The sequence below is a fragment of the Accipiter gentilis genome, chromosome 22 (genome assembly GCF_929443795.1).
Source record: "Accipiter gentilis chromosome 22, bAccGen1.1, whole genome shotgun sequence".
Lineage (NCBI taxonomy): Eukaryota > Metazoa > Chordata > Aves > Accipitriformes > Accipitridae > Astur > Astur gentilis.
The window spans coordinates 21,993,390-22,019,108 of record NC_064901.1 but is presented as its reverse complement, the minus strand read 5'-3'; the positions used below and the strand labels follow the sequence as shown (position 1 = coordinate 22,019,108).

Sequence of the window (25,719 nt, the reverse complement as noted above, 5' to 3'; positions counted from 1 at the left end):
TCTTTTTTATCCTTTTTTTCTCAGGCTCTAGCATTAGGAGATAAACAAGTGAAATATTTCTTCTCTTTAAATTCTTTAACACCTTATGTGTGCCATACACTGAGTTCAAACAATTTTTTCTACCTTCTTTTTTTGTTGTCAATTTTGTGTCCTCCTGGCTGCTTCTCCAGTGAAAAAGATCAGCATTCGCGTCTATCAAGTACAGCAAAATTGCAGCCTGCCGCCCTGTTATCACTGTGCTGTTGGCTTCATCTGCCTTTTTTGTCATGGAGTCACCAGTAGCTATTGCTCACCTTCTTGCATGAGCTCCCATCAGATATCTCCTGCAATTTTCTGTTACATTTTGCCAGACAAGCTCCTCAGTAGGTGACTTGCTGAGAGTCTAACACCTATTCAGTAAGCTGAGTGTTTTCCAGATGTTTTTTCACCTCGTATCATAAGTTGCCAGTTAGCTACATGGGTTTCTGCTTTTCTGGTTGGTTTTCTGCTGCTGACCATTTTCTCTGTGACCCCTGCCAATGATTCCCAGTTTAGTCATTCAAGGACTAAAGTCCCTGATGAAAAAGAATTAAGTCATTGATTTGCTCCTACTGTACCCAGGGTTACACTTCAATCACTTGAACATAGCCTATGCTGCATTTCTTCTGGCTTGCACCACATCACCACCCAAAATCTCTTTCAATTAGCAAAAAAAGAAAACGCAGCACATCCAGCACTGGTCACAACTGTTGTTCCCTCCTCACTTATGCACATGGCATACAGCTACTCCTTTACAATAGTAATCATAGTTTCCCTCTGACCTAACTTTCTAGATGGACCTACTCCAGATTTCAACAAACCCAGAATATCTGCCCTTTTGGCTTTCTGTCACTACAACACACTCCAGATACCTGCTATGATCAATGACCCCAAGGCTCAAGCTTTGAATTCTTCTAAAGGAAACAACATCCATATCTCCCTTGACTATTCAGAATCGCAGAACCCCAGATCATGAAAAGAAACAAACCAAACAAAAGCTCACCAAATTCTTTCATTTCCAAGAATAGGATTTGCAGGTGGGCTTTCAAAAAATCCTGTTAGTTATTCACCCATGATAGCCACTGATGATAACTTTTCTTTGCTGTTGAGAGACTTCATTGTAAGTCAAGTCATGCCATCTGCTAATAGCTGATCATTCTATTTCCAGGTTAGTAATAAATATACAAACCAGCAGCAGCCTAATACAGAATTTTGAGGTACCTCACTGTTAACCGTTACCACATCAAAAATGGACCACATAGGTTTATTTCTTTTAGCCTTATACTGTCCCACTATAAGTTGGTTTGCCTATTAGTGAGTCTTTACATATTCTTGTGGTATTCTTTGTAATCCTTAGGCTTGTTTGAATCACTACTTACTTTGACATTTCTCATCTTTATAGTGATACAACACAGATCAAGGATTAAAAATAAGGCACATATTGATTACCAAGGGTACAATCAACAGCAATAAAAACTGGTAATAAAGAATATGCATACATCAAGACCAGAAGGTCTGCACTCCAACAAGGCCACATCAAGGATGACTTAGCAGCAGAAAGCCTGGGGTCTGATGACAGGAGAATGGGAACAAGGTTTCAATGCATCACAGGGGCCATTCCTGTTCTCTCAACAGGAAGGCAGCAATAAAGATACCCAGAATGAGAAAACAAAGGCGATGGGCAGCAGCCTTGCCTAAGAATTAGGAAGGATGAAGAATGCAAAACTGAGGCCATAATCGTGCCATAATGACTCCTTGACTCCCAGAGGATATAAAGACCTTCTCCAAATTATGGTTTGTTGTGCCTAATCAAGACAAACCTATGAGACTTACCAAGGACAGGACTCAATAGCTAGTGTCCCCTCTCCTATGTGTCACACACACACACACAGACACACAGACACACACAGACACACACAGACACACACAGACAAACACAGACACACACACACACGGTCCTAGGCAGACCACTTAAACACACCTCTTGGTGCTTGCGAATATGAGTGAATGAGTGAAATAGGAATGAATGAGTGCAAGTAACTGACATCAGTTTTATTTAAAATAAACATGGGCACCCTTTTCCAGGGAGTCTTGAACTTAGTTTTGTAGCGCTGATTCTTACACTTCTAAGGCTGCCTTTTTTAATGAGTTATGCCATGAGAATTTTTATCATACTAACACCATAAAAAGCAGTCCAGTAAACCTATGGGGCTTCAAGGGTTATGCCCTTGTGGGGAAGACTTTCACCTGCAGTGAAGGCAACAGTATAAGATGGCACTAGGAGGTCTAGCACTTTTTCTTTTCTCCATTTTTGGGAAGTGTATTGCTTTCCCCTCACAAAGCCTCTACCTTCATTCTCCTGCCTCCTTCCTATAGGGACCCACAGATAAGGCAGGTCTGCTCTGTTTCAATACTTTTCCAGGGAAAAGGAGTAAATCCACTGGCTGCTACTGGGTAGAAGCACAGTCCCCTTCTCAGCCCTCTGCCTCCGCTCAGCATGTAGCAGTATTGCCCCAGTAAGAAGGAAAAACTGGCAGAGGCATAGGCATAACTGGCAGAGGCAGTTCATCTGGATTACACAGGACAATGCAAAATACATGCCTAATTTATAATACTGTGGTATCGTAGTACTCAATCACTTTGACACCGGTGGCAACATACATATTTAGAAGGGCAATTCTATCATACTGTTGATAAATTACTCATCACTGCTATCATTGCTACATGATTAAAAGAAATGCATTTGTCTAGGCTATGCTTAAGACGAGCATTCTCATCTCCTGGGAGTCAGTGGTCCATGCATTCCTCCACAAGCAGCAAATTGGGTGTTGAGTAATCTGTCCTTTGAAATGTGTAAAGAAGCTGTTAAGAGAGCACAAAATATTTTTAGCCAGCAGTACCAGCTGGATGCCAGCCCATCCAGGATACTCTGTTCAGCTGACAGCTGTTACCAGAACCACATGAGGGTTAGGCTCTAACTCTCTCATATCTCATTCTGTTTGTCATCATCTCCTTTGTTTTGCTCTGTAGGAGGGGAGAAGGAGAAAGATATAACATAGGGATGATGCAGCCACTGACGGGTGGAGAGCTAGGGAGGATTTGCATGGTTGCAGGTGTTTAGTATGATGTGCACACCACGTTAGACATGCTATCGGGGAAAAGAGTGGAAGTTCTTGTTATGCCATAAATTGCATCCTGCACTAAAAAGGAAATGGCTTTCTGGTCATTCCATCTGACAGTCCTCTTCCTCTCTGAGGAAAGCTATTCCTTTTTCCTTTTTTTTTTTTTTTTTCATTCTCTCACTGTCTGTAATGGGCATCAGCCTCGTGACTGGTACATGGGTGCACATAAGCTCTGACACTTCGTGAGGAAGGAAGGGGAGTGGAAAGGGATTATGTGAAAACTGATTCAAACGTGTCAGTACTCCAAGTCCAGCACTTGCTGCAACAGGGGGAAGTCCTGGTGCCTGCCACAAGAGGGGTAAGTGAAGACGGAGGTTGGAAAGCAGAGCATGCCAGCACAGGGCAACAAAGGCTGGACCATCCCCTAGGTGAAGCATTACTCGATGCCCTACCTGTACTCTGAGATGAGTACACTGGCACCTAAATTTCTCCCATAGCAGGTGGGTATAGGAAAGACCTTTGGCGTTGGTGAGCTAGAACTTTTTTTAAACATTCAGATCTTTACATCTTCTTTGTGCAAGTCAACATTAGATTTTGCAGGGCTAACAACAAACGTGCTTTACAAAACGCCAAATTTGCTCTTCAACACAGAACAGTAACGTGAAAAGCCTGCTATTTTGCTGTCAGCAAAAATCAGTGCCGACCTTCAGAGGAACAAGTAACTAGCCTTGCTGTTGTTAGGTGATGATCTAAGGCAAGCCAAGCTTTCTAGAGAGAGGTACGAGCTTTTGCTGGACCAAACAACACAGCAGGTCTACAGCCAAGCTTTTGGACCCACAAACCCCCAGAGCAGGAGAACGTCAGGCACGAACACGGTCTCGGGTAGCCAGAATCACGTCGCTTCCCCCAGTCACATCGTTTTCGCCTAACTAACGCTATCACCTCTCCCTCACCGACCTGCCCGAGGACCGCCGGGGTGGGAGCGCTGCCCGCCCCAACCGCCGCCTCCCTCCGCCGCCGCCGCGGCCGTGGTGGTGAACGGCTGGTGCGTAATCCCACGGCGCCCGTTTCCAGCGCCTTCCCCTCCCGGGAAGGCAGCCGGGGAGCCCAGCCCGGCTTTCTCAAACCTCCGCAATCGCCCCGCCGCCCCTTCCCCTGTCACACTCCTCCCCCCCACCCCCCTGCAGATCCCGCGGGCGTCGTCGCCTCCCGGAGGCCGAGCTGCCGCCGGCTGTGAGGGGGGGGCTCCGAGCCCCTTCACCCCGCCGCCCCCCCTCTTCTTCCCCTCTCCCGCCCGCCCTCGGGCCCTCCTCCCGTCACTGATTCGGCGCCGGAGCCCCGGGTGCCCGAGCCCCCCTTCCTCAGCCCCGGCCCCCGCCGCCGCCGCCGCCGCCGCCGCCGCCGCGGCTCCGGAGCTGTCAGTGCGCAGTCAGCCCCACAGCCCCGCGCGCCGCCAACGGCCGCTAACGGTCGCCAACCGCCGCCGCGGAGGGGCGGCAGCAGGTACCGTGCCGCGGGGCGGGGGGCTGGGGGGGGGGGGGGGGGGGGAGAGCGGCTTGTTGGCAGGGCTGGGCTGTACCTGAAGGGCCGGGGATGAAGATCGCGGTTCCCCGGCCGGACAGGGGCGATGAGGCGGGAGTGGGGGGGAGAGGGGCGGGCCTGTCGCCGGCGGCGGCGCCTGTGGAGAGGCCGTCCGGACGGAGCTGGTGCCCCGGGCGGCGGCAGAAAGGGTCGTCGGGGCTCTCACGGAGGCGGCCCGCGGTGCTTGAGAAGGCGGGAGGGTGGGACACGCTGCGGTCCCTCAGCCCGTGGCCCTCGGGGGCGGCGGGGAGGGCGCGGACGGTCGCCCGGGAGGGCTGCGCTCCTTCTCCGTTCCCACTGAGGAGCTGGACAATAGCGGGAAACGCCTGAGCTACCTTCCCTCGTCCCTTTTATTTCCAATATTAAAGGGCTAGGGTTTATGTGGGAAAGGGTCTGAAATTTTGGCCTCGCTTAAGCACCGAGCCGAGGTTGGAGAACGTCCCAGGGGCCGGCCGTGGGGAAGGGCATCCGGAAAGATTCCCACAGGGGCGGTTTCCCAGGTGGGAAATAGCATTAATCTTGCATGGATCTCTACTGTAGTTTCCTGGGAGAACCGAGTCCCAAGGGTTCTCCTGAGAGTAGCATTGCGACTGATTCTGTAACGTAGAGTTTTCTGTCAGATTATCTAGCTTAATCCTTCTCTGTGTACTTGGCAATCCTACAGTCATCTCCTCAACCCACTCCCCAAAAGCTCCCAGGGAAGTGGGTCAGCATCTCCAGACGATGTTTCTGTCAGACACTCGGTGAGGTTCTGCACTGCCGGCTGACTAGAAGGCAGCACTGTGACCCTTCAGTTTATGCACATACTGAATGAGCCATGCTTCAATTATTCATTCTGGTGCTATTGCAACCTTCTGCAGTTTCTCTTCTCCAGGGACATGATGTGTAACAAGACTTTGAAATACTTTGCCAATGAGGCTGTAATCCTATCTAGGCATATGGCAGCTGTTTGCTTGTCTAGCCATTCTTAAGGGTTAATTTATGGCAGTAAAAGGTATGTCAAAGAAGAATGAGGATTCCCAGTAGGGCAGCATTACCCTCTACATTCATCCTGTTCCCCTCTAAAAAGCTGCAATTCAGAGTACTGAATGGTTAGTGGACTAGGCTCTACAAATGAGTTTCATATTTTCCATCTGGAAGAAGCAATACCTTCGAAGTACATTTGGTCTCCATAATGGAGAACCTATGGCTTCAACATGGAATTGATTTAAATCCGATAATTTGTCAGTGTGGTAGACATTTGCTGTTCTGTAGATGAAGAAACAGATGCAGAAATGAAATACATTGGAACCAGAGATTTGGTGGCAAAACTTGGAATCCCATTTGTTGTTATTTATGTTTTACTGGTGTGATCATCTGTCCATTGTGCTGGGCTCTCCAGAGAGTGCTCGTTGATAAACTGAGAACTATTCATATTTTCCAAATACAGGAGGCTGGGTAGACCCACAATGGCAGCAGCTGTACTTATGGAAATACAGGATAACTAAACTGTCACCTGTAGTCAAGTAGGTGTATGATAGCTTTTATATTCTCCATTTTAATAATAGACATATTTCCAAACAGCGGCAACGCCAACTGTTGATCGCCAGTTCTTGGAATACTCACTCTTGTATCAAACAGTAATCTAGATGAACACAGGCACGCAGAGAAATACTGTATGTCTAAGGTGTGAAAAGCCAATATAGTTTGAACCTTCTGTGCGTAGCACCTGATAATACAAAGACCAAAACAAAAAGAGGCCAGTGCTTGTGGAAAGTGAGCATACAGTGAGCCTCCAAGTGATCACTGCCATTCAGCCAAAATTTCCACATTCTTATGGTTAGTTATAGGCCGAGAACATTGAAATGAACTAATCTGCTAGTGATCGTAGATTTCCAAGATGGAGAGTACCTCTGAGAATATAATATTCTCAGCTGAGAAACGTCTCTCTCCAAGAGATGCTCATCTCTACATTGACTCTAAGGCATGAGAACAGAGAAAAAATAGGGCTTAAAATTGCTAGAGTCTTAAAAATGCTGAAGTCTAGGGTTTTGTTATCAGCATCTGAGGTCAGATGTCAGGATCTGATGGGTTTTACTCCCAAACTCTTCCATTCACCCATCCTTTTAAACACCCGACATATGAAGTGTACGTTCTACACCAAGGTGCACAGTTAAGGAAAATGATGTTCCACTTGCCTTAGAATTACAGCTTACTGACTAGTCTGTAGGCACGAGGATCTTTGTTCTATCTTGGAAGACATATTAAGGCTTGGCAATTTGATAGTTCATCAGAAAGTATTTGAAAGACTGACTCCAATTTTCACCCAGTAGAGATTAAAAGCTTCAGCTCTTACTTCTTGATTGACACCCAGAAATTTAGTGTAGATCCCATTGCCCAGCAGATCCAAGCTGCAGTAAAGTCAGGACTTCATTTTTCCTTTCAGCTTTCCTTTACCTTTTCCTTTGCCCCTATCACCAGAATGGAAATTTGCCTGATGCCCAAATGAGATAAGCCAGTAATACACAGCTGCTGTGCTGCTGGCTCTCTTGTCAATCCCTTGTCTACCTCTGAGTGCTTTCTTGTCCCTGTAAAGCCTCTCTGTAGTTGCATACTTCCTCCAGACAGGTTAGAGAACAAAGGAGGATTTCCTGCTGTATCTAATCAAAGGTCTGAAGTTTCCAGCAGAGGTAACACAGCCAGAATCAGGAGATGATCACAGAGCAAGCAGTAAGTGGCTACTCCAGAGGCTAATAATTGATTACTAGGGCCCCACTGGGAAACAGTACAAATTCATAATGTCCTAGTTCTCCCTCTTCACCCTCCAGCTGGCTAATTCATCCCATGCATGTTTTCTGCTGTGCCAGGGCCTCAGCCACACTGCCAGGAAAACCATCCATATTGGGTTAAGGAATCTGGGGACACTATGGTAGTGGTTACTGGAATGAGAGCCAGAGCCAGATGAGAAAGTCAAGCCACTGTTGTCAGGAGGAATACCAGATCAGCTTTATTTCTTTTACTCTGTACACAACGGCTTACTATCTGTTATGTGCCTGCTTGTGACCACCACAGCCGGCATTTGAGCTCTGAGGAAAGGAACCTGCAGTCCTTTGGTCAAGGGCAGATGCATGTTTAGTCCGTTGAAATTAACTAGCTGCCTCCGTGCATCCCTTCCACTGTGTACTGCTGGGCTAACTACAGTGAATGTAAAAAATTACAACATGTCTAATATATCCCCAAGTCTATGAAGAGAGCTGGTCACATCTTTCCCATTCATGGTTTCAGTATTCCGGCAGGTTCTAACAGAACTGGCTTTTGTTCATTTTACATATTAAAAGATATTTGTGGCATAAGAATGAGAGATTTAATTTGGTTTTTTTTAAGTAAAAGTTGAGATTCTTGACTGCGGTTGCACATTAATTTAAATATTTGCTTTGGTGAGGCATAGTGCATAGCAGCTGAAGGAGGCTATAAACTGGGTAAACATGATTTTCTGAACAGGAAGGTCTTCTTTAAATAATATCAGATGATTCAGAGCTCATAATCTGTGTGCTTTTAGTCTGTGCCAGTCCTTCAGAGAGGCCACAAGCTGCTTAAAACTGATATGATAGCTGTGTTGGTGTGTCCTGGATCTGGTTTTGTTCAGTGTTTTCTTAGATGACCTGGGTCATAATATAAAGAGTGGGTAATATAAAGAGAGGGACATAAAACTGTGAGACTTGAAATATGCTGGAGGAAAAGATCAGGATTCAAAATTATTCCAAGAAACTGGAAGAACTGCTAGGAAAAGAACTGGATGAAATTCAGTAGGGATAAATGCACGGTACTACAATAAGGCAGGAATAAATCAACTGTATAAGCACAAGAGAGAAGTAAATGACTAGGTTGCAACTCTGCAGAAAAGAATCTGAGTGTTATGATAGATCACAAGCTGAACATGAGTCAACGTCATGCTGTTGCAAATGGAGGCAAACATCTTGCTAGCATATATAAAAGACATATAGCCTGGAAGACATGTGAAGCAATCCTCCTGCTCTCTTCAGCATTGCTGAAGTCTCAGCTTGGAAGCTGTGTGAAGTTTTGGTTATTACACTTTGAGACAGGTGCGATTCAGTCAGAGAGAGTCCAGAGAAGGGCAGCAGGACTCATCACAGGTCAGAAAAACGTGATCTGCAAGATGATTTGAAATAAATGAAATTATTTAGCCCAAAGACCAGAAAGCTGGCAGGGGAATATTACAGTCTTCAGATACAAAATAGAGGAGGGAATGATCTTTTCTTTGGGCTCATGGTGGATGGAGCAGAAAGCAAGAAGTAGCAGAAAGAAAGATTATTTTAGACTGCAGGAATAATTTTCTAGGACCTGGGATAATAAAAACTGTTGAATATTTGGTCTGGGGAGGTTGTGAAGACTCCATCATTTTAAGAACAAGTTAGACAATTATCTGTGAAGAATGAAATTAGGCTAGTGTCTGTGAAGAATGAAATTAGGCTAGTGATCCTATCATGGGAAAGCACCTTGGGCCATCTGACATCTTAACTTCTCTTCTAGACCATTCTTCTATCATTTTATGAAGACAACATGCTCATTTCATGTATATGAAATAAAAGCTGTCTGTGGGCCCTGTTCTGATGTTTATCTGATATTCAGGGGTAGCACAGCACCAAGAACACAGTGCAGCTCTTCCTGAAAAGAGCCTGGAAGAAAAGTAAGAGCTTACTAGAAGCTGGTTAAAAGAGGTCTCTCTTTTTGAAGAAGACATAGGGAACGGGACATTCTGATTTCTCTGGAGCAGATGCTTGACTGAGTTTATGAATGCTGAAAAGAATGATACAGAAGAAGCAAAATGAATGAGGATTAGCAGTTAGCAAAATCATCCGAACTGAAAATACAAACTCTTCTAGTATTTTACTCCTTGAATGAAAGATCGTAGTCCAAAAATGCTATTTTAGAGATAAAATGAAATAAAATAATGGAATTCAGAATAGGAATAAAATAAAGCATCATTCTACAATTGATGTCTTTAGGCCTTTCTCCAGGGAGAGAAAATCTAGGTCCTCTAGTATTCACGGTTTAACATATATTGTTTAATATAAATGGAACAGACAGTCCCCTGTGCATGGTGAAAAAATGCTAGATCTCTGTGAGGAGACAGGTAGAAAGAAATAAGAGAGCAATGATCGACTCTTTTGGATGCTGCAGTGGAGAGCTGCACATAAGATCCTAAATAGAAAATGTTTTGAGTCCAACCAAAGATTTTTTTAATTCTCTAAAGGGAGAAGGATTTTTCTCTCTCCACAAGCTTTAGATCTTTCCACTCAGACAAAAAGAAAAGCTCTTGGAGAAGTTAAAGACATACTAAGAGGAGTGGAGTGGTTTTTATACCAACCAGGCAATAGGGAATTTTTTTCTATGAAAACAGGTACTCTCTGGAACTGAAAGTCTGCAAAGCAACTGCTGGAAAGAATCTGTGTTGAATGAACAAAACAAGGAGAAAATGAAGAATTAGGCTGTGCTTTTTAGAAGGCTGTTTTCATGGTGCTGTTGCTCAGTGAACTGTAGCATATTAGCATTATAATCTGGTGTCATTTAAACACTCTTACACTGGAATTATCCATAAATTAATGGAAATCCTCATATTTTTATTTACTCTGGGAGATGTGAAACTATATAAGCTCTGAATGCTTTCCCCCCCACCCCCATCTTCCATTGCTGCTTGAACACTTTGGGAAAAATAATGATTTGCTTAGAAAGCCAGTTCACTTGATGCCCCAGATATTTCCAAGTAAATTCACATCCCTTCCACCCAAGGACTCACCAGTGTTTCACATTAGCTTGTATTGCTTTGCCTGAGTTTATTTCATTGCTCCTTCTCCCATCCTTCCCTTTGCTTTCTTTACTTCTTATATGAGTATATGAAACCAAGTCTTTATTTGGGAAGCAGAAAGGTTATCCAAAAGAAGGCTTACTGTGACCTGATGCTAAAGGAGGTTCACCTTTGGAATAAGGTGGTTCTGGAAGGGGATAAAGCAAAGGGTAGCTGATGCAAAAAATCTCCTTTGTACTAGTAGGAGAAGGCAACAAGGTGGAAGGGGTTGTTCTGTAGGAAACTTGGGAGGAAATCCGAGACAGACTGGGCAGAAAACTGCTGAACATGCTGGAGGGAGTTCTGCAGATGGTAGTCTGTTGGAAGCTGTTGATAATTGTCTTGAAAAGGAAAGGTGTTAGACAGAAGTAGCTAGAAGGAAGGTAGGGGGCTGAAAGAATTTGAGTAGAGGGAAAACTGGCTTGAAATATGAACTGAATGTGAACATTTGGGTTTAGGGTGCATGGCTGAAATTTCTCAGTGTGGTTGTGAGGAAATTGTGTAGGCTATTGCAAATGGCACTTCTGTCAGTATGAGCTGTGTATTTAATGCAATGTAATGATATCCAAGCCTGCTTTAAATAAAGCATCTGCATAACAGTGTTCAGAGCAGCCATATCCTTCATGTTAATTCTTTTTTTTCTTTTATATTATGTCCAGTTAGCATCTAAAAGTTACATAAAACCTGCCAGTGGGTTGCTGCAGTCATTATTTCAGTATTTTAGCAAAATTCCTTTCCTATAAGCAAAAATCAGAGGTAGCAGTTTCAAGCTGTCAAAGACAATTTTGCCTAGGAGGAAACTGGCTGGTCACACAGATGAGCCTGGAATCTGAGAACACTTGACAGGCTCTGAGCACTTTCTCACTGTGAATGAGGAACTGATGAGTGAACAGCAGTGTCCAGCAGCGCTTTTTGATGGTAATGCCAAAGCCTTTTACCAGCAGCTTCCCAGTGCAGATGGAGCTTTACAGAAATAGTCACACAAGCATTTCTACTGCCATTACGAGCGGACTGGCAGTTTTTAAATACTGGAAACAATATAAAGCCAGAAAGCAGATATGGGAAAACTTTGTAAAACTATGTGTGTATTGAGGAGATTGTTCAGCAAATGCTTCTCACTGTCCCTCCAGCCAGGGCAGTAGACTCTGCCTTGTGGGCAGCAGTACCTCTGTGTCAGATTGTCACAGAAAAATCCAAGTACAAAAGCACAACTGTGAAAGCTTGACTTGTACAGGATTTAACGGGGGAACTTCATAGCTCACTGTTGAAGAAGTTGACAAGCTGATTAAATCCCTGGACCAAAATAGAATTTAAAAAGTAGAAGCAGAAACTGGGGTTTTCCTGAAGGTATCAGCTATCAATTCACAGCCTTGGGATGTCTCATTTGCACCACCTATAGCCTTCTGAGTAATAGTTGTTAGTAAAATGGTTAAAAAATTGAAAGGGCCCAGGTTCCAGCTGTCTACAGGCATTCCTCGGAGAGGTCTCATTACAAGGGATTTGGCAGGAAAAAGCACTGGAAATGGGGAACTGCACATTGCTGATTGTGAAGGGTCAGTATTAACAAACATGACAATGACTAACTTTGCTAACTTGCTTTGCTACTTTTAACTTGCTTTTAACTTTTAATCTGTAGACATAAAAGAAAGACTGCTACTGGGCCAAGAATTTGATAAACCTGATTCATGAAAAGCAACTGATATTGAAGAGCACTATGTGTATTGCAAAATTTCATTGTTAATCAAGAACTTCTGTATCAACTAGGGGAAGTCTGGGTCTCAAAAGACTGTCTGGTGACAAAAATAGGGGTAGTCACAAGCAATGATTATTCTTTAAATGTTTGTTTCTTGATCTGTCTACCAATTCACTGGCTATGAAAGCATCAGGATTGTCATGTCAGACAATTAGAGAACAGGACCAGAAAAAAGACTCATTAGCATATGTGGACTTTGACTGACAGTTCCCTTTCCCCAAACAGAGTTTGACAGAGCAGAGTTTTCGTTCTGGAGTAATACTGGCCTCTGTTTTGGTTCTGAGCACATGATGCTTGTTTCTTCTCAGTTCTCCGGCTCCAGACCTGTGTCCTGACCCAGCAGGAGGAGGAGCAGAAAGGAAGATGCCAGAGCAGAGGTGGAAGATACACAGATCTTAATGCCTTTTATCACCTTCTTCACTAAACTAGAGCTCAGTGAATTTCCAAATTGAGATGTTGCAGCATGTTGGCAGTGAAGAGCAGCACTGCAGTGCAATTCACAGTGTCCTCTGAGTATCTTCACAGTAATAAAGCAGCAGGGCATGAAAAGAAATGAATGTGATTTTTTTGGCTGAGTGTGATGGCAGATGTTAAAAGACAGCATGCTTTCCTGCCTTAACCTGTCAAGACAAGAAAAAAAACTCCCAGGGAAAGCAGCATTCCTGTAGGTAAATGCCCCAGTACAGGTAGAGTTTCTTTCAGATGGATTTGCAAAGCCTACTCTCAGAAAATACCACTCAATAGCATGGGATATTTTCTCAAAGTATGTTACAGGACAGCCTTTGGTGGTTAAAAAGACCAAAGCAATTATGTTTCCATTGATGAAACATAGTGTTACAAGTTGATCTACCAAGCAAAGGGAAATTATTCCTTCCTAAAAGTTTTCTGCTAACTGCAGGTAGTCAAGAGGGGGGAACCAGAGTTACCCAACTTGTGAACATCTTTGGTTGCATTGCTGTATCAGCTCTTAGCAGTCAGTGAACTCAGACTTGACTAGTGTTGTGGTTTAAGCCCAGCCAGCAGCAAAGCACCATGAGGCCACTTGCACGCTCCTCCCACCTGGGTGGGATGGGGACGAGAAAATATAAAGAAAAGCTCATGGGTCGAGACAAATAGACTCAGCTTAGGGGAAAAAACAAAATTAATTTAATTTACTACCAATCAAATCAAAACAAAGATACTGAGAAGTAAAACCAAACCTTAGAACACCTTCCCCCCACCCCTCCCTCCTTCCCAGCCTCAACTTCACTCCTGATTTTCTCTGCCTTCTCCCCACCAGTAGCACAAGGGGACTGAGAATGGGGGTTACAATCAGTTCATCACACATTTTCTCTGCCGCTCCTTCCTCCTTGGGGCAGGACTCCTCACTCTTCCCCTGCTCCAGCGTGGGGTCCCTCCCACGGGAGAGAGTTCTTCACCGACTTCTCCAATGTAAGCCCTTTCCACGGGCTGCAGTCCTTCACAAGCTGCTCCAGCGTGGGTCATTTCTGGAGGCCACAGTCCTTCAGTCACAGACTGCCCCTGCACGGGCTTTCCCAGGGAGTCCTGGCCATCTTGGGGGGCATCCATCCCCCTGCTCCAGCGTGGGCTCCTCTCTCCCCGGGCTGCAGGTGGGCACCTGCTCCCCCGCTCCCCTCCATGGGCTGTGGGGTGGGGGACAGCCTGCCGCCTCACCACGGGCTGCAGGGGCATCCCCTTCTCCCCATCCTTCCTCACCGACCTTGGTGTCTGCACAGGGGTTTCTCTCACATCCCACTGCCCTCTCCGCTGCAGGTTTTCCCTTCTTAAATATGTTCTCCCACATGCGCTACCACCACAGCTGACTGGGTCAGCCTTGGCCAGTGGCATGTCCAGCTTGGAGCTGGGGAAGCTTCTAGCAGCTTCTCACAGAAGCCACCCCTGCAGCCCCTCCCCTGCTACAAAAACCCCACCAAACAAACCCAAAACAACTACGGAACAAAGACGCTTTTTGTTGTCATTGCATGTAACCCCAGCTGGCACTCAGCTATCCATTAATTCCCTTAGGGGATGACTGCTGGACTCCACAGGCTCATCCTAACTTGTGATTTGATGATCAACTAGAAAGAAGCAACACATTCCCTTTAGCTTTTACCCAGGTGGGTGATGTGGCAGGTCTTAGAGCAATGACCGGAGGGCAGCATTCCAGTGAGTGGGGGAATGGGTCAGAAGCCACAACTGCAGGCACAGAGTTCCAGGAAAAATGAGAATTATGTGCCCACTCAAGTGAAAGAGAGAAAGAGAAGGTGTGGCTATGCAGCTAAAGAAGAAAACAGACAAGAAAATCTAAAACTTGGTCCTTTTTTTGATTAGGACCTTACATAGCTGTTAAATTAAAATCATATAGTGGCTGATACAAAGTGCAGGAGTGCAGACTCACAGAAAGGAAATTGAGGACATAAAACCACTACCGAGACGATAATGAACAAACCTTGAGAGTACACCACACATTCCAATAACTCTTGTAATATCTCCGCAATCTCAGTCTTCAACAGGAAGGTATAACACAAAAGTTGTGATTCCTGTAATGTATAGACAGTCCTATGTAGTGCACCTTCTTGGGTGTCAGCTTCCACAGGTTCCTATTAGTTCCTGGACAAATAAACCTACAGTTAGTTTCATTCTTAATGAGGGGATGAGAGGAGAACATAAAAGGATCACTGCAAGATTTTTCCCAACTGATGGTGCTGTACCTGACAGGTTTGCTGGATGACTGGGCATGTGAATGAAAGTGGCAGTGTGGAACAGGAAGGAAAGCCAGTATAACCAGTGTTTAACTGGAACACTTACTCTCATCCAGATGAAATATCCTTTAATGTCTGTAAGTATTAGTTACAACCAAGGACTGAAAGAAAATTGACAAATAGGGCATCAACTCTGAGAACAGCACAGGAACCTGGTCTACGTGGTTGAAGAATAAAAATATTCATTCAGCTGCATTGAAGGAAACTGCTGCTTGGATGCATAGAGGAAAGTGGGGTTTAAAAAAATCAGACAATAACTACCTATACTGTAGATACCTACCTGTAGTAAATACTGTAGATACCTACCTATAGTAAATACTGTAAATACCTACCTATAATCTCTGAACTGTTGCTAGACTTCCATTTGTTAACAGGAGGAGTGGGGATTATCCCAAGAGCTAAACTTTCCTTCACTGGAAGGAAGTGAAGTAGAAAAACTGAGCCATGGTATGTAACAATAAGACAGGAAGAATAAAAGGTTAGAATCTGAGCTAATTCCAGAGTACTGATTCTAGTGTCATTCTGCCTAGCTAGTGTTTCCACTTTGTCACTCACGGCTCAGTTTACCCTATGGATTATAAAAGAGATGTTTTAAAAAAAAAAAAAAAGTCCTGAAGGATGTGAGCTACACCACCACTTCAGGAAAACCTAAGAACAAGCTTGTGTTCAGTGGAGCTGTCTAAACAGCCTTTTCATTCTTTATCAACCCTTTAAAGTCCCCATGCTTCATTAATTCTTGGGAAAAACATTCATCTTTTTCCTGCCCAAACTCTTACTAAAAGAGAAAAATTACAAGAGTAGTCTGTGATGCTGAACCCATCTGCATCTTCCTTAGGTACCCAGTATTTGTCTCCATCTCAGAAATGTCTCCTGCAAACACTTCTAAACTTTCTCCCTCATTGTTTCTTAAGAGAGCCTCTCATGGTCTGTGTAGCCATTACCTTTGTCTTCACATTCTCCTTTAGCACTGCTGTGGTGCTAACTGGATCTTGCTTGTTGATTCCAGCTGGTCAAATGATGAAATGAAATTCTTATTTGCTGACTCTTTCATTTTAGCACCTTTAATCCTGCAGAGTTTGGTTGGGTTTTTTTCCAGACTATATAATTGCATAGTAAAAGTAAAATCTTATGCTACATTTGCTTGTTATTACCCATGTCCCCTATCCTATGTCTTCTAGACTATAAGCATCTTTTAAAAGCTCTTCTATGGAGTCCAGTAATGTGCAGTTCAGCAGGCTACCAGCTTCTTTGCAGACTACCACAGTTTAAATATCTTAAGGCAGGTAGAATTTTAAAATAAAATCATTCCTGTAACTAATTCTCATTCATTTTTAAATAATAATTTCCCATTTGCCTTTGGAATAGCCTGAAATGTACTGCTTGTGCTCAGCATTCTTCCTCATAAGGTGTCTGTCACTCCAGTAGGTCTGTTGCTGGGGCAGTCTGTCTGGCAGTGTCCCTGTGCTTCATATGGTTTTAATTCCATAGCCAAAGCAAAAAAACCAGGACTTCTGTGAAAAAGGCCTGCCGCTACATGGCTTCCACCCCAGCCACGTGAACAATAAAATTGCCCTCTACTCCATTCTCTGAGGTCTCTGTGCCTTTCTCTCTCTTTAGAGCTAGCTTTTGCACTGGCCAGGGTGCGTTTTGGGGCCTTCCTCTCTCTCTGTCTTAACTGAGATCTTTATGGTATATGCTGCCAAAGTGTCAGTTACTTTCTTTTACCTATCAAAATACCTCCTGGTATTCCAGGCCAGACTGTCTCTGTTAATCCTTTATGCCAGTGTGATCTGCCTTCTGGTGCAGCAATCCGGTTCCTCCTGGAGAGATGGGATGCTTCAACAAAGCCTTGTGCTGCAGGCTCAGCATCTCTTGTGCGCACCAGGAGAAAGAAATGCACACATAAACCAGGCTAAAAAAGGAAATTAGGTTTGGGGGTGGGAAAAAAGATGGTTTAAATTTGGCATTACTGTAACTGTTACTGGATCCATGCAAAGATTCCTACTGTTGAAATGGTCTCGGTGTTTTACGACTAAAGGTAGCAGTGCTAAATAAACACTATACAGCAACAGACTTCTGCCTTGCTCAAGCTGTGGTTTCCAGGCTTCCCTGGCCTATGCTTCCACAGAAACCATTTATCACTGAACTCACTCCCAGCAATGGCTAGGTTTTTTCACTACTTACTGCTGGTGTAATTTCAATGACAGTTTGTCAACAGTTTGTTTGGCTGTGTGTACAGAACAACTAGATAGCATTAACACATTTTATGAACTACAGTTTAAACTCAAATATTCTACCAATGTTTGCTGCTCTTCCACTCCTGACCAGTGTTAGAATATTTTTCTTTGCTTTGCAGTTTTTAGCCTTGTTTGCTTGAGGAGTGTGTATGTGGTGGAAGGTTGGATTTGTGTAATTTGTTCATTTAGAAAAGGATGTAAAAAAAATTCTGTTACATTTTAAAGCATTAGTCTGTTAGAATAACTCCTTGCTCCCACCTAGAGTTTATTCAGCTGTCTTCTCTACTAAAATACCACTTTGACGGTCTAAATGAATATTTTTTTAAATATATATAGTAGCCAAAACTAGAAGACACAGTGTATCACCCTGGCACTTCAAATGTGTGTAACAAATTTCCTTGAATGCTGTTATAGCAAGAAAATCCTTAATGTCAGAACGATCATGTTTCTATTTTGATCAGAGAATAGACATCACCTTATACAACATGATTTTATCTTAAACAGAGTTGATAGGGCTTCCATTGAAATATAGCAGCTTTAATTAATATTCTGAAGTGCAGGCTAACATTAGAGGCTTATGCCAAAACACAGTCTCTCCATTTCCTTTTCCTGAGTATGGCTGGAGTTGAGACACTTCAAAAGAATTTTTGTCTGTCCACAGATCTTTGAGTATACAGAAGCTCGTTTATTATGTTAAATGACTCCCTTGACTCAAGGAAACATTTAAAATTAAGTACTTTCTATACTAATGCCATACAGTTCTGTCATCCAAAGTGTGGCGTATAGTTTCCAAAAAGCATCCTAAATGCTTCAGAAAATGTTTTACCTCTCAGGATTGTTCCAGAGTTCAAAAAACCACATTCATCAAAAGCAGAGAAAGGCCGAAGCCGTAAGTGAATCCCTGATTTTGTCACATAGTACTCCTTATACAGATTTTGCTTTTGAGGATCTGCTACAATAAATTTCTCCTTGATGTTGGAAAAAGTGATGCATTTGCATCATTATCTTATGGTCTTAATCTGTATCGGATGAGTGGAACAGACAGTATGTGGTATCTGGGGAAAAAATCTTGCTAACTGTAGTCCAAGAAGGCTGTTCATTACGCAGGCTTTCACTGATTCAGATAATTGAAACATTTGCAGCTGTCCTTAAATATTAGCATGAGAGCTAGGAAAAACAGGGCTTTGCTCTTGTGGTTTACAGGATTTTAAGAACTTTTACTAACAGTTAATCCAACTGCGCTGCTTCACTTTTGTTTCATATCTCATTCTTCAGTGATCTTCTGGGTAAAACTCCCACTGAAATTAGAGGACTCTTGCCTAAGGTAGGACTAGGGAATCTAGCTCATTAATATTTTGGAATAGAAAGAAAACCCTTGTGAGTTTTACAAGAAGATCTGGCCTGCAAGTCTAGAAATGGGGTGACCTTTCTATTATTGAAAGTCCTTTTGTAAATCCATGGATTTCAGTAGAAGAGTAAAGCTAATTGTCTTTCCACTGGTGGATTGATTCTGTTCCAGGACAGAAAAATCATCTCCAGCAAGCACAAAGATATTAATGTTTCCTGGGTCCTGCAAAAGGTGAATTATCTCTCTTTCTTTTCAAAAAAGATTTGCAACTCCTGTTCTGCTATGTGAGTCACTACCGTTTTAGCCCCTTCTTTTCAGGTCATTAATTTAATGTCGGTGCCTTTGAGAACGTTTAGCTCCATCATGTGTTTTGTGCCTCCTGTTCCAAAATTAGTTTCTCGATTTCTTCCCTGTGGGCTGCTGTCCCTGCTGGTACTGCCTAGCGTAAAGGCAGTAGCATACCTTGTTTATCCCTTGGGTCTACTTAATTTCATTGCATACTTCTGTGGTGTTACTACAGTAAGGAATGTGGGGACAAAGGGCCCTGATTCATATGTAAATGTAAGGAGAATAACACAGCTGCTATGTATGACACACGTGTGGCGCAAGCTGAAGACCCACTTTTCACCTCTAGCTTGGGTCTTTCACCTCACTCTGCAGTTTTAAAAGTTATGCCATGGCATGCACTTAAGGCTGATACCACAGTGTCCATGGCCAGCCTCACATCCCTGGTGCTATCTCTTCTCTGCTGGAAGAAAGCTATCCCAGTAAAAGACTTGGGCAGCAGAAGCATTTGCTGGGGGAGCAACAGAACATTTTGGAAGCTTTATCTTTCAGACTTACTACACCGATACTCAAGTCCAAGAGTTGTTGTGAGTTGCCTCTGTTTATGGCAGCCCTCTAGCTAGCCGAGTCTTCCTAATGATTGGCGTATTATTCTTAGACTGGTTTCATGTGAGAGGCAGTTATTAAATACTTTCTAAATTATTTTAAAAAGATAAAGAACCTAAATAGTCCTGAAAGTGGTGAGTGGGAGCTGTCAAGGAAACAACTTGCTAATGGAAACACAGAATAATTAACTGCCTTGTTTAAATGACTTGCCAGTAAGTTGTTGGGAAGAGCTGATAAATAAGGCACTGCAGCGAGCAGAGTCTTTGCAACTGTAACTGAGTGATCCAACCTTTAATAAGTAACCTTATTACAGAGAAATTAGCTTTGGGACAGAAACAAGGATAGTGGTCATCTGAAGGAACATAAGGTCAGATTCACTACAGAGTTTTTTAAAATGTTTTGTCTTTTTGTGGTTTTTTTGGCCGGCAGTGACGTGCTTGCAGTATATTCCCTGACTCCTGGATACACTGAGAGAGCTCTAAAGCATAAGCAGTGCTTTAGAACCAACCTCCTGTTGTGACTAAAAACCCAAATGCCAAATCCTTTCCTGTCATTTCTTGTCTCAAGAGCATGCCACCATGTCACAGTCATGCTGATTCTTCATGCAGCCACACCATGGTGATCACTGGAATAACAATAGATGAGTATGAATCAGAAACTTCTAATAGCCCTTATAAGTTTGCCTTTAGGGCTTGATTTTCTAAGATGGAAGCTGAAATGAGCCTGCCGTGCTAGATGTAGCACTCTGCACTCTGCAAAAATAATACTGCTGAACCAGAGGCTGAGCTCACAGTGTGAGTTTGGGATTTAGTTCTTGGTGGGATGTTAGGGCCTATTAGTATTGTTTAAACAGCAGCAATGGCCAAATGCTGTACAGACATGGGAAGAGAGAGTCTTTGCCCTGAGGAGCTCACAAACTAGATGGCAAAGTGAGGAAAAATAAAGACAGCATGGAAGCAGATGCATGGCAATTAGTGATGGCTTAACAGTTCCATTGAAAATGCTTTCTTAAATTAATTTGCTGGATGAAAGATTGTCTGTCTGTCAGGCCTGCCATTAGCTGGTTAGTTCCATGTACTTGTCACGACTAGGGTTAGTAGGGAGTGAATTTTCAACTGTGAGAAGGCAGCAGCTATGGGAATCAGTTACAGAATCAGGAATCATGACTTAGGAGGTCTCTAGTCTGACGTCCTGCTGAAAGCAGGGCCAACAGTGAATGCAGACCAGGTTGCTCACAGCTTAATCCAGTCTGGTCTTGAAAACTTCCAAGGATAGAGACCTCAAAATCTCTCTGGGCAAACTGTTCCATTCTTAATTGCCCTCAGCATGAAATTGTTTCACTTATACGTGGTCTGAGCCTCCCCTTTTGGATTTTATGACCATTGTCTCTCATTCTCCCACCATGAACATCAGTGAAGAACCTGGCTCTGTCATCTCAGTAACCTCTTCATAGGTACTGGAAGGCTACTACTAGATCCCCCCAAAACTTTCTCTTCTCCAGGCTAAACAAGCCCTGTTTCCTCAGCCTCTCCTCATAGGGCAGGTGCTCCAGACCTCAGCCATCTTGGCTGCCCTCTTCTGGAATCACGCAAGTGGCAACTAAAGGGGAATAATCACCACCTGTCGTTACTGGCAACTTTCTGTTGATGCACCCCAGCGTGCTGTTAGCCTTCATTACTTGCAGAGCACAGCACTAACTCAGGTAAAAATTATTGTTCTCCAGGACTTCTAGATCCTTTTCAGTAGCACTGCTCCCCAGCCAGTTAGTCGCCAGCCTGTACCAACACGCAGAGTTAGTCCATCCCAGGTACAGGAATTTGCATTCATCCTTGCTGAATTTCCTTTCAGTCCATTACTGAAAGCCTGTCTAGGTCCCTCTGCATAGCAGCTGTGACTCCAAGTATATTGTCAAACTCCCTGTTTTGGTGTCATCTCTGACCTTGATGAGTGGGCATTCTGTCTCCTTCTCCAGGTCATTGGTAAAAAATATTAAAGGGGACATCTGAAATTAAATATTAAACATTAGCCCTTGAGCCTGACAACTCAGCCAGTTTTTCACCTCTCTAGTAGTCCACTTATCTAGATTGTAACTTCACAACCTGGATAAAGGAATGTTCTGGGAGACTGTAGAAAAGCCTTGCTAAAAGGTCAGTGACATCCACTGGTGTCTTCTCACAAGAAGGCAATCAGTTTGGTTAGACATGATCTACTCTCAGCTGATCAACACATGCTAAATGTCAGTTCTTTGCCCTAGAAATGTGTTCCAAAAAGAACACTCCACAATTTTCCCGGGGACCAAAGTGAGGGGCTAACTGGCTGACTGGCCTGTAGTTCCTCAGGTTGTCTCACTTGTCCTTTCTGAAGATGGGTGCAATATTTGCCTTTCTTTAGTCACCAGGGACCTCCTTTGATCTCCATGACCTTTCAAAGATGATAGAGGGTGGCCTCAACATGACATCAGTCAGCCCTCTCAACACCCTTCATTGCAGCCCATGGGGTCCCATGGATGTGTTCAGGAGAAGCAGGCTAAGTCAGGAAAAACATTCTGAATTCAGAGGCATGGAGGAAAATGCTGAGACGTCTGTGAGAGAAGTCATCTAATGTAAAATTAGGACATGGTTGGATATTTCTTTTTGTCTTTGCTAGTGTGACACTTTCATGTACTTAAGTGAGAATCTAATTCATTCTTGGGTTCATTTCTATTAGAGCTGCATTTCAGATTTCGGTTTTATTCTCAAGTGTGAAAGAGCAGGGACTGTAGGTCAAGCTGAATTCCTGTTGGTGAGTGATTCTAGATATCACATCTTGCCAAAAGAGGATCCCATTGCCACCTCACAGTATACATGGGTTTCATCTGCTTTACTTCTCTTACTAGGCCATCCCAGTTGATTCAAATATTTACCCCTTTATCCTTTTTAATGCAGGATTTATCTTCACCTCTCCCCACAATGAGTAGCATGTTTTGCTCCTGTTCTGCTGGTCTGTGAATTCATTGTTTGCAGGCTGGCAGGGCACCAGTTCTGGGGTGACAGATGGGGCAGACTGCAAACCAGGCAGTTGCCTCCCAGCCTGAATGATATTTTAATAAGCACAGAGAGGTGACAGAGAGAGAAGCTTCTCACTGGAATGACTGACAGTTTTGTTTTCAGCCTGAAAGCGCTAATAGATGATTTTTGGCCTCAGTCCAAAAAAAAAAAAAAATCACAGAAACTAGAAGCAGAAAATCCCATTAGCTCCTAACTTATCCCTCTTTTTTAAGGGTCAAAGAAGTTTTTTCTCTCTGGCTATTATCCAGATAGGGAGTTGTTTCCCTGTTTTCAGTATTTCAGTTCTCTCTCAGGGATCCTATGCTTTGGGAGACTTGCCTTCTATTTATCTTTTGTTTTCCTTCTCTTTTTTTCATTTCATTTATTTTCTCCATTGTCTTCCTTCCTTCCCCAAACATTTCCTCTTGTTCTAGTTTCTTTACACTCTTCACAGATTCATGGTGAGTAATGGGGTCTACCAACTTACTTGGCTTCCAGCTTTCACACCCTGTGAAACAGCTACTGCAGTGCTAGGCAATGGCATCTGCATGGGAACCTCTAGAGCCTATGTCCTCTTCTCCCTGCCCTTCAGCTGTATCTCAGTTGTATAATATAGGGTCTGTGTAGGGCTTTGTTTCATCCTTCGTCTTATGAATAAACGCACTACAAAAGGGAGCTCTGGCAAAGGCCCAGCAAGCTCTGAGATCCCTCTGCATTGTGAGCAACACAGTGTTTTGCAGACAAGCTGCAGGATAGCCTGGCTTTCAAAGAAGATTCTTTTTTTTTTTACGAGTACAGGGAAAAAAGATCCAGCTCTTGCTAGGAAAATATCAAAATGATGCTGGGATCTGAACTGAGGTATGGTCCCACGCACTGATCAGAGAATGCACTGGAAACTTCTCCATATTTGGACATAGACCTTCATGTCTATTTAGCAAGATTCAGGTCAGGGTTTCAACAGGAGAATGAGCTGGAAATTAATGGAATTCTAGCTAAAGTATGCTTCTTTTTACTTTCAGGTACAATGATGACACTGAAGGTTCAGATCCTGTTTGGTTTCCTTTGCTGCATGATTCTTCTGCCTACAGATGGCTTCCCAGCAGACACCAGTACTGAATTTCGCTCTGCTTTCTCTGTGGCCAGAACCAGCAGCATGGAAGGGAGCTCTGAGATGGTCATTACCTTTGACAAAGTGTATGTGAACATTGGCAATGACTTTGATCCCAAGACTGGGCTGTTCCGCTGTCGGATCCCTGGAGCCTACTACTTCTCCTTCACTGTTGGGAAGTACCCAAAGAAAAATTTGTCTGTCATGCTGATGAGAAACAAGAATGAAGTGCAAGTGATTGTGTATGACGAACATCACCGCAAGGAACGGAAGGTAGCCAGCCAGAGTGCCATGCTGCAGCTCGACTACGGTGACACAGTTTGGCTGCGTTTACATGGAGATCCCAAGTATGCTCTTTACAGCAATGTGGGCCCCTATACAACTTTCAATGGCTACCTAATCTATCCAGACACTTCTGCCTTCTTCCAGAATGCTCTTAGCTCTCAAGAGCTGGGGCCACACCATCACACTATTCAGCAACTTCCCAGAGAGCAGAATGAAGCTTCACAGCGATATGTTTTATCTGACCAACCTAACAGGGAACAAGATCCTCGCTCTGCATTTTCTGTTGCCCGCTCACAAAGTCTCCTGGGGACAGACGACAAGCAAACCCAGCATGAGCCGATCACGTTTGACACAGAGTTTGTGAACATTGGAAAAGATTTCAATTCCTCCACCGGCATCTTCTCATGCCGTATACCTGGTGCATACTATTTCTCCTTCACCATTGGCAAAATGCCCTTTAAGACTATGTCAGTGAAACTTATGAAGAACCACAATGAGGTGCAGGCCATGATCTATGATGATAACCACTCCAAGAGGCGGGAGATGCAGAGCCAGAGTATCATGCTGCCTCTGCAGTACGGGGACACCGTTTGGCTGTACAGCCATCAGCATGATGGCTATGGCGCCTACAGCAACCATGGCAAGTACATCACCTTCACCGGCTTCCTGATCTATTCAGAGGCTCAGCCAAAGCGGCTTCCAGGTGCCAGCTCCCCCCAAGGGTCAAATAATTAGGTGCAGATGTGAAAGGAGTGTAAGAAAAGCCAAGGTGCCATGAACTTGGGTGTAGCTCCTCTTCAAATATCATCCTCTACTTTGAGCATGCTATCATGTGTCCAGTGCTTTCCCTATGCTGCACGCTTGTGCCCTGTCTGCAGGGCCACTGCCGTGTCTGCCATTCATCCATAGAAAGGTCTTTACAGGTTGTATGTGTGTGTCCTGTGTTGGTGTTTGATTTAAGCATAAAGCATGAGGTAGTTTGGGGGCAGGGGTTGGGCAGTGTAGTGAGATGCTGAGGATCAGAGAGCCACCACAGTAATGTTACTGCAGATCCCCAGCATGCAGAAAGCAAAGGATGTGGTGACTTTCCTTGCATTTCTGGGGAGGGAATAAATGTAATGAAAATGAATGTAATAAAAATAAAAAAGATGTAAAATTTTCTCAGATTGGAATTTGTTGTTACTTGTGAGACTTGTGTGCCTGTCACTGGCTGAGGTACCAGCTCAGGAGAGAAAGAAGCATGGTGATCATATGAGCTGCAGTATGTGTTACTGAGCCAGTCTGTGTACACTCTTTTTTATCATTTGTGTGTGTGAAGTGTTGGTACCTCTTAACGATTTTATTGCAAGTTTCACAATATTTGGTGCTTTTCTTAATCTGACTTTGATGAAGTCAAGAAGCTGTGTTTGAGAATCTCAGCTTCCATTTAATGAAAATAATACATTTAGAAACAAACAAAAAAGTAGACTTCTAGCCCTTGTAGTAAAGGATGAGGGCTCAAATCTACGAACGGACCATCCTCTGAAAGCTGAGAAGCAAGGTAAGTAAGAAGAATAAAAAATGTATTTTTAAATGTCTTAATATTTGGATCAGAAGCAGGCTCATAATGTGTTAATTGTGAGCAGTACCATGACATGCAATGGCAGTGTGGAGTGCAGGGGCATTACATTCTCCAGAAATGAGCTCCTTGAATACAAGGGTATGGCTAACCTGCCATATGCTGTGTTGGTAACGTACTGCAAA

The 25,719-nt window shown here is 43.7% G+C and overlaps 1 protein-coding gene across 2 annotated transcripts; it reads left to right on the top strand.

Annotated features, from left to right (window-relative positions):
• Positions 1-4,579: 4,579 nt before the first annotated feature.
• On the top strand, positions 4,580-25,126 carry C1QTNF4 (C1q and TNF related 4). Of its 2 annotated transcripts, none has more exons than XM_049825748.1 (2): positions 4,580-4,643; positions 23,603-25,126. In XM_049825748.1, the coding sequence occupies exon 2, from the start codon at positions 23,608-23,610 to the stop codon at positions 24,709-24,711; it is 1,104 nt and encodes a 367-aa protein (XP_049681705.1). In that variant the 5' UTR covers positions 4,580-4,643; positions 23,603-23,607; the 3' UTR covers positions 24,712-25,126. The 2 variants fall into 2 exon arrangements, with proteins under 2 accessions (XP_049681705.1, XP_049681707.1); XM_049825750.1 differs by lacking the exon at positions 4,580-4,643 and adding an exon at positions 23,361-23,441.
• The last annotated feature ends 593 nt before the right edge of the window (positions 25,127-25,719 follow it).

What these genes read in the sequence shown, in the direction of transcription:
- C1QTNF4 (XM_049825748.1), top strand. Translation starts at nt 23,608, where the DNA reads ATGATGACACTGAAGGTTCAGATCCTGTTTGGTTTCCTTTGCTGCATG.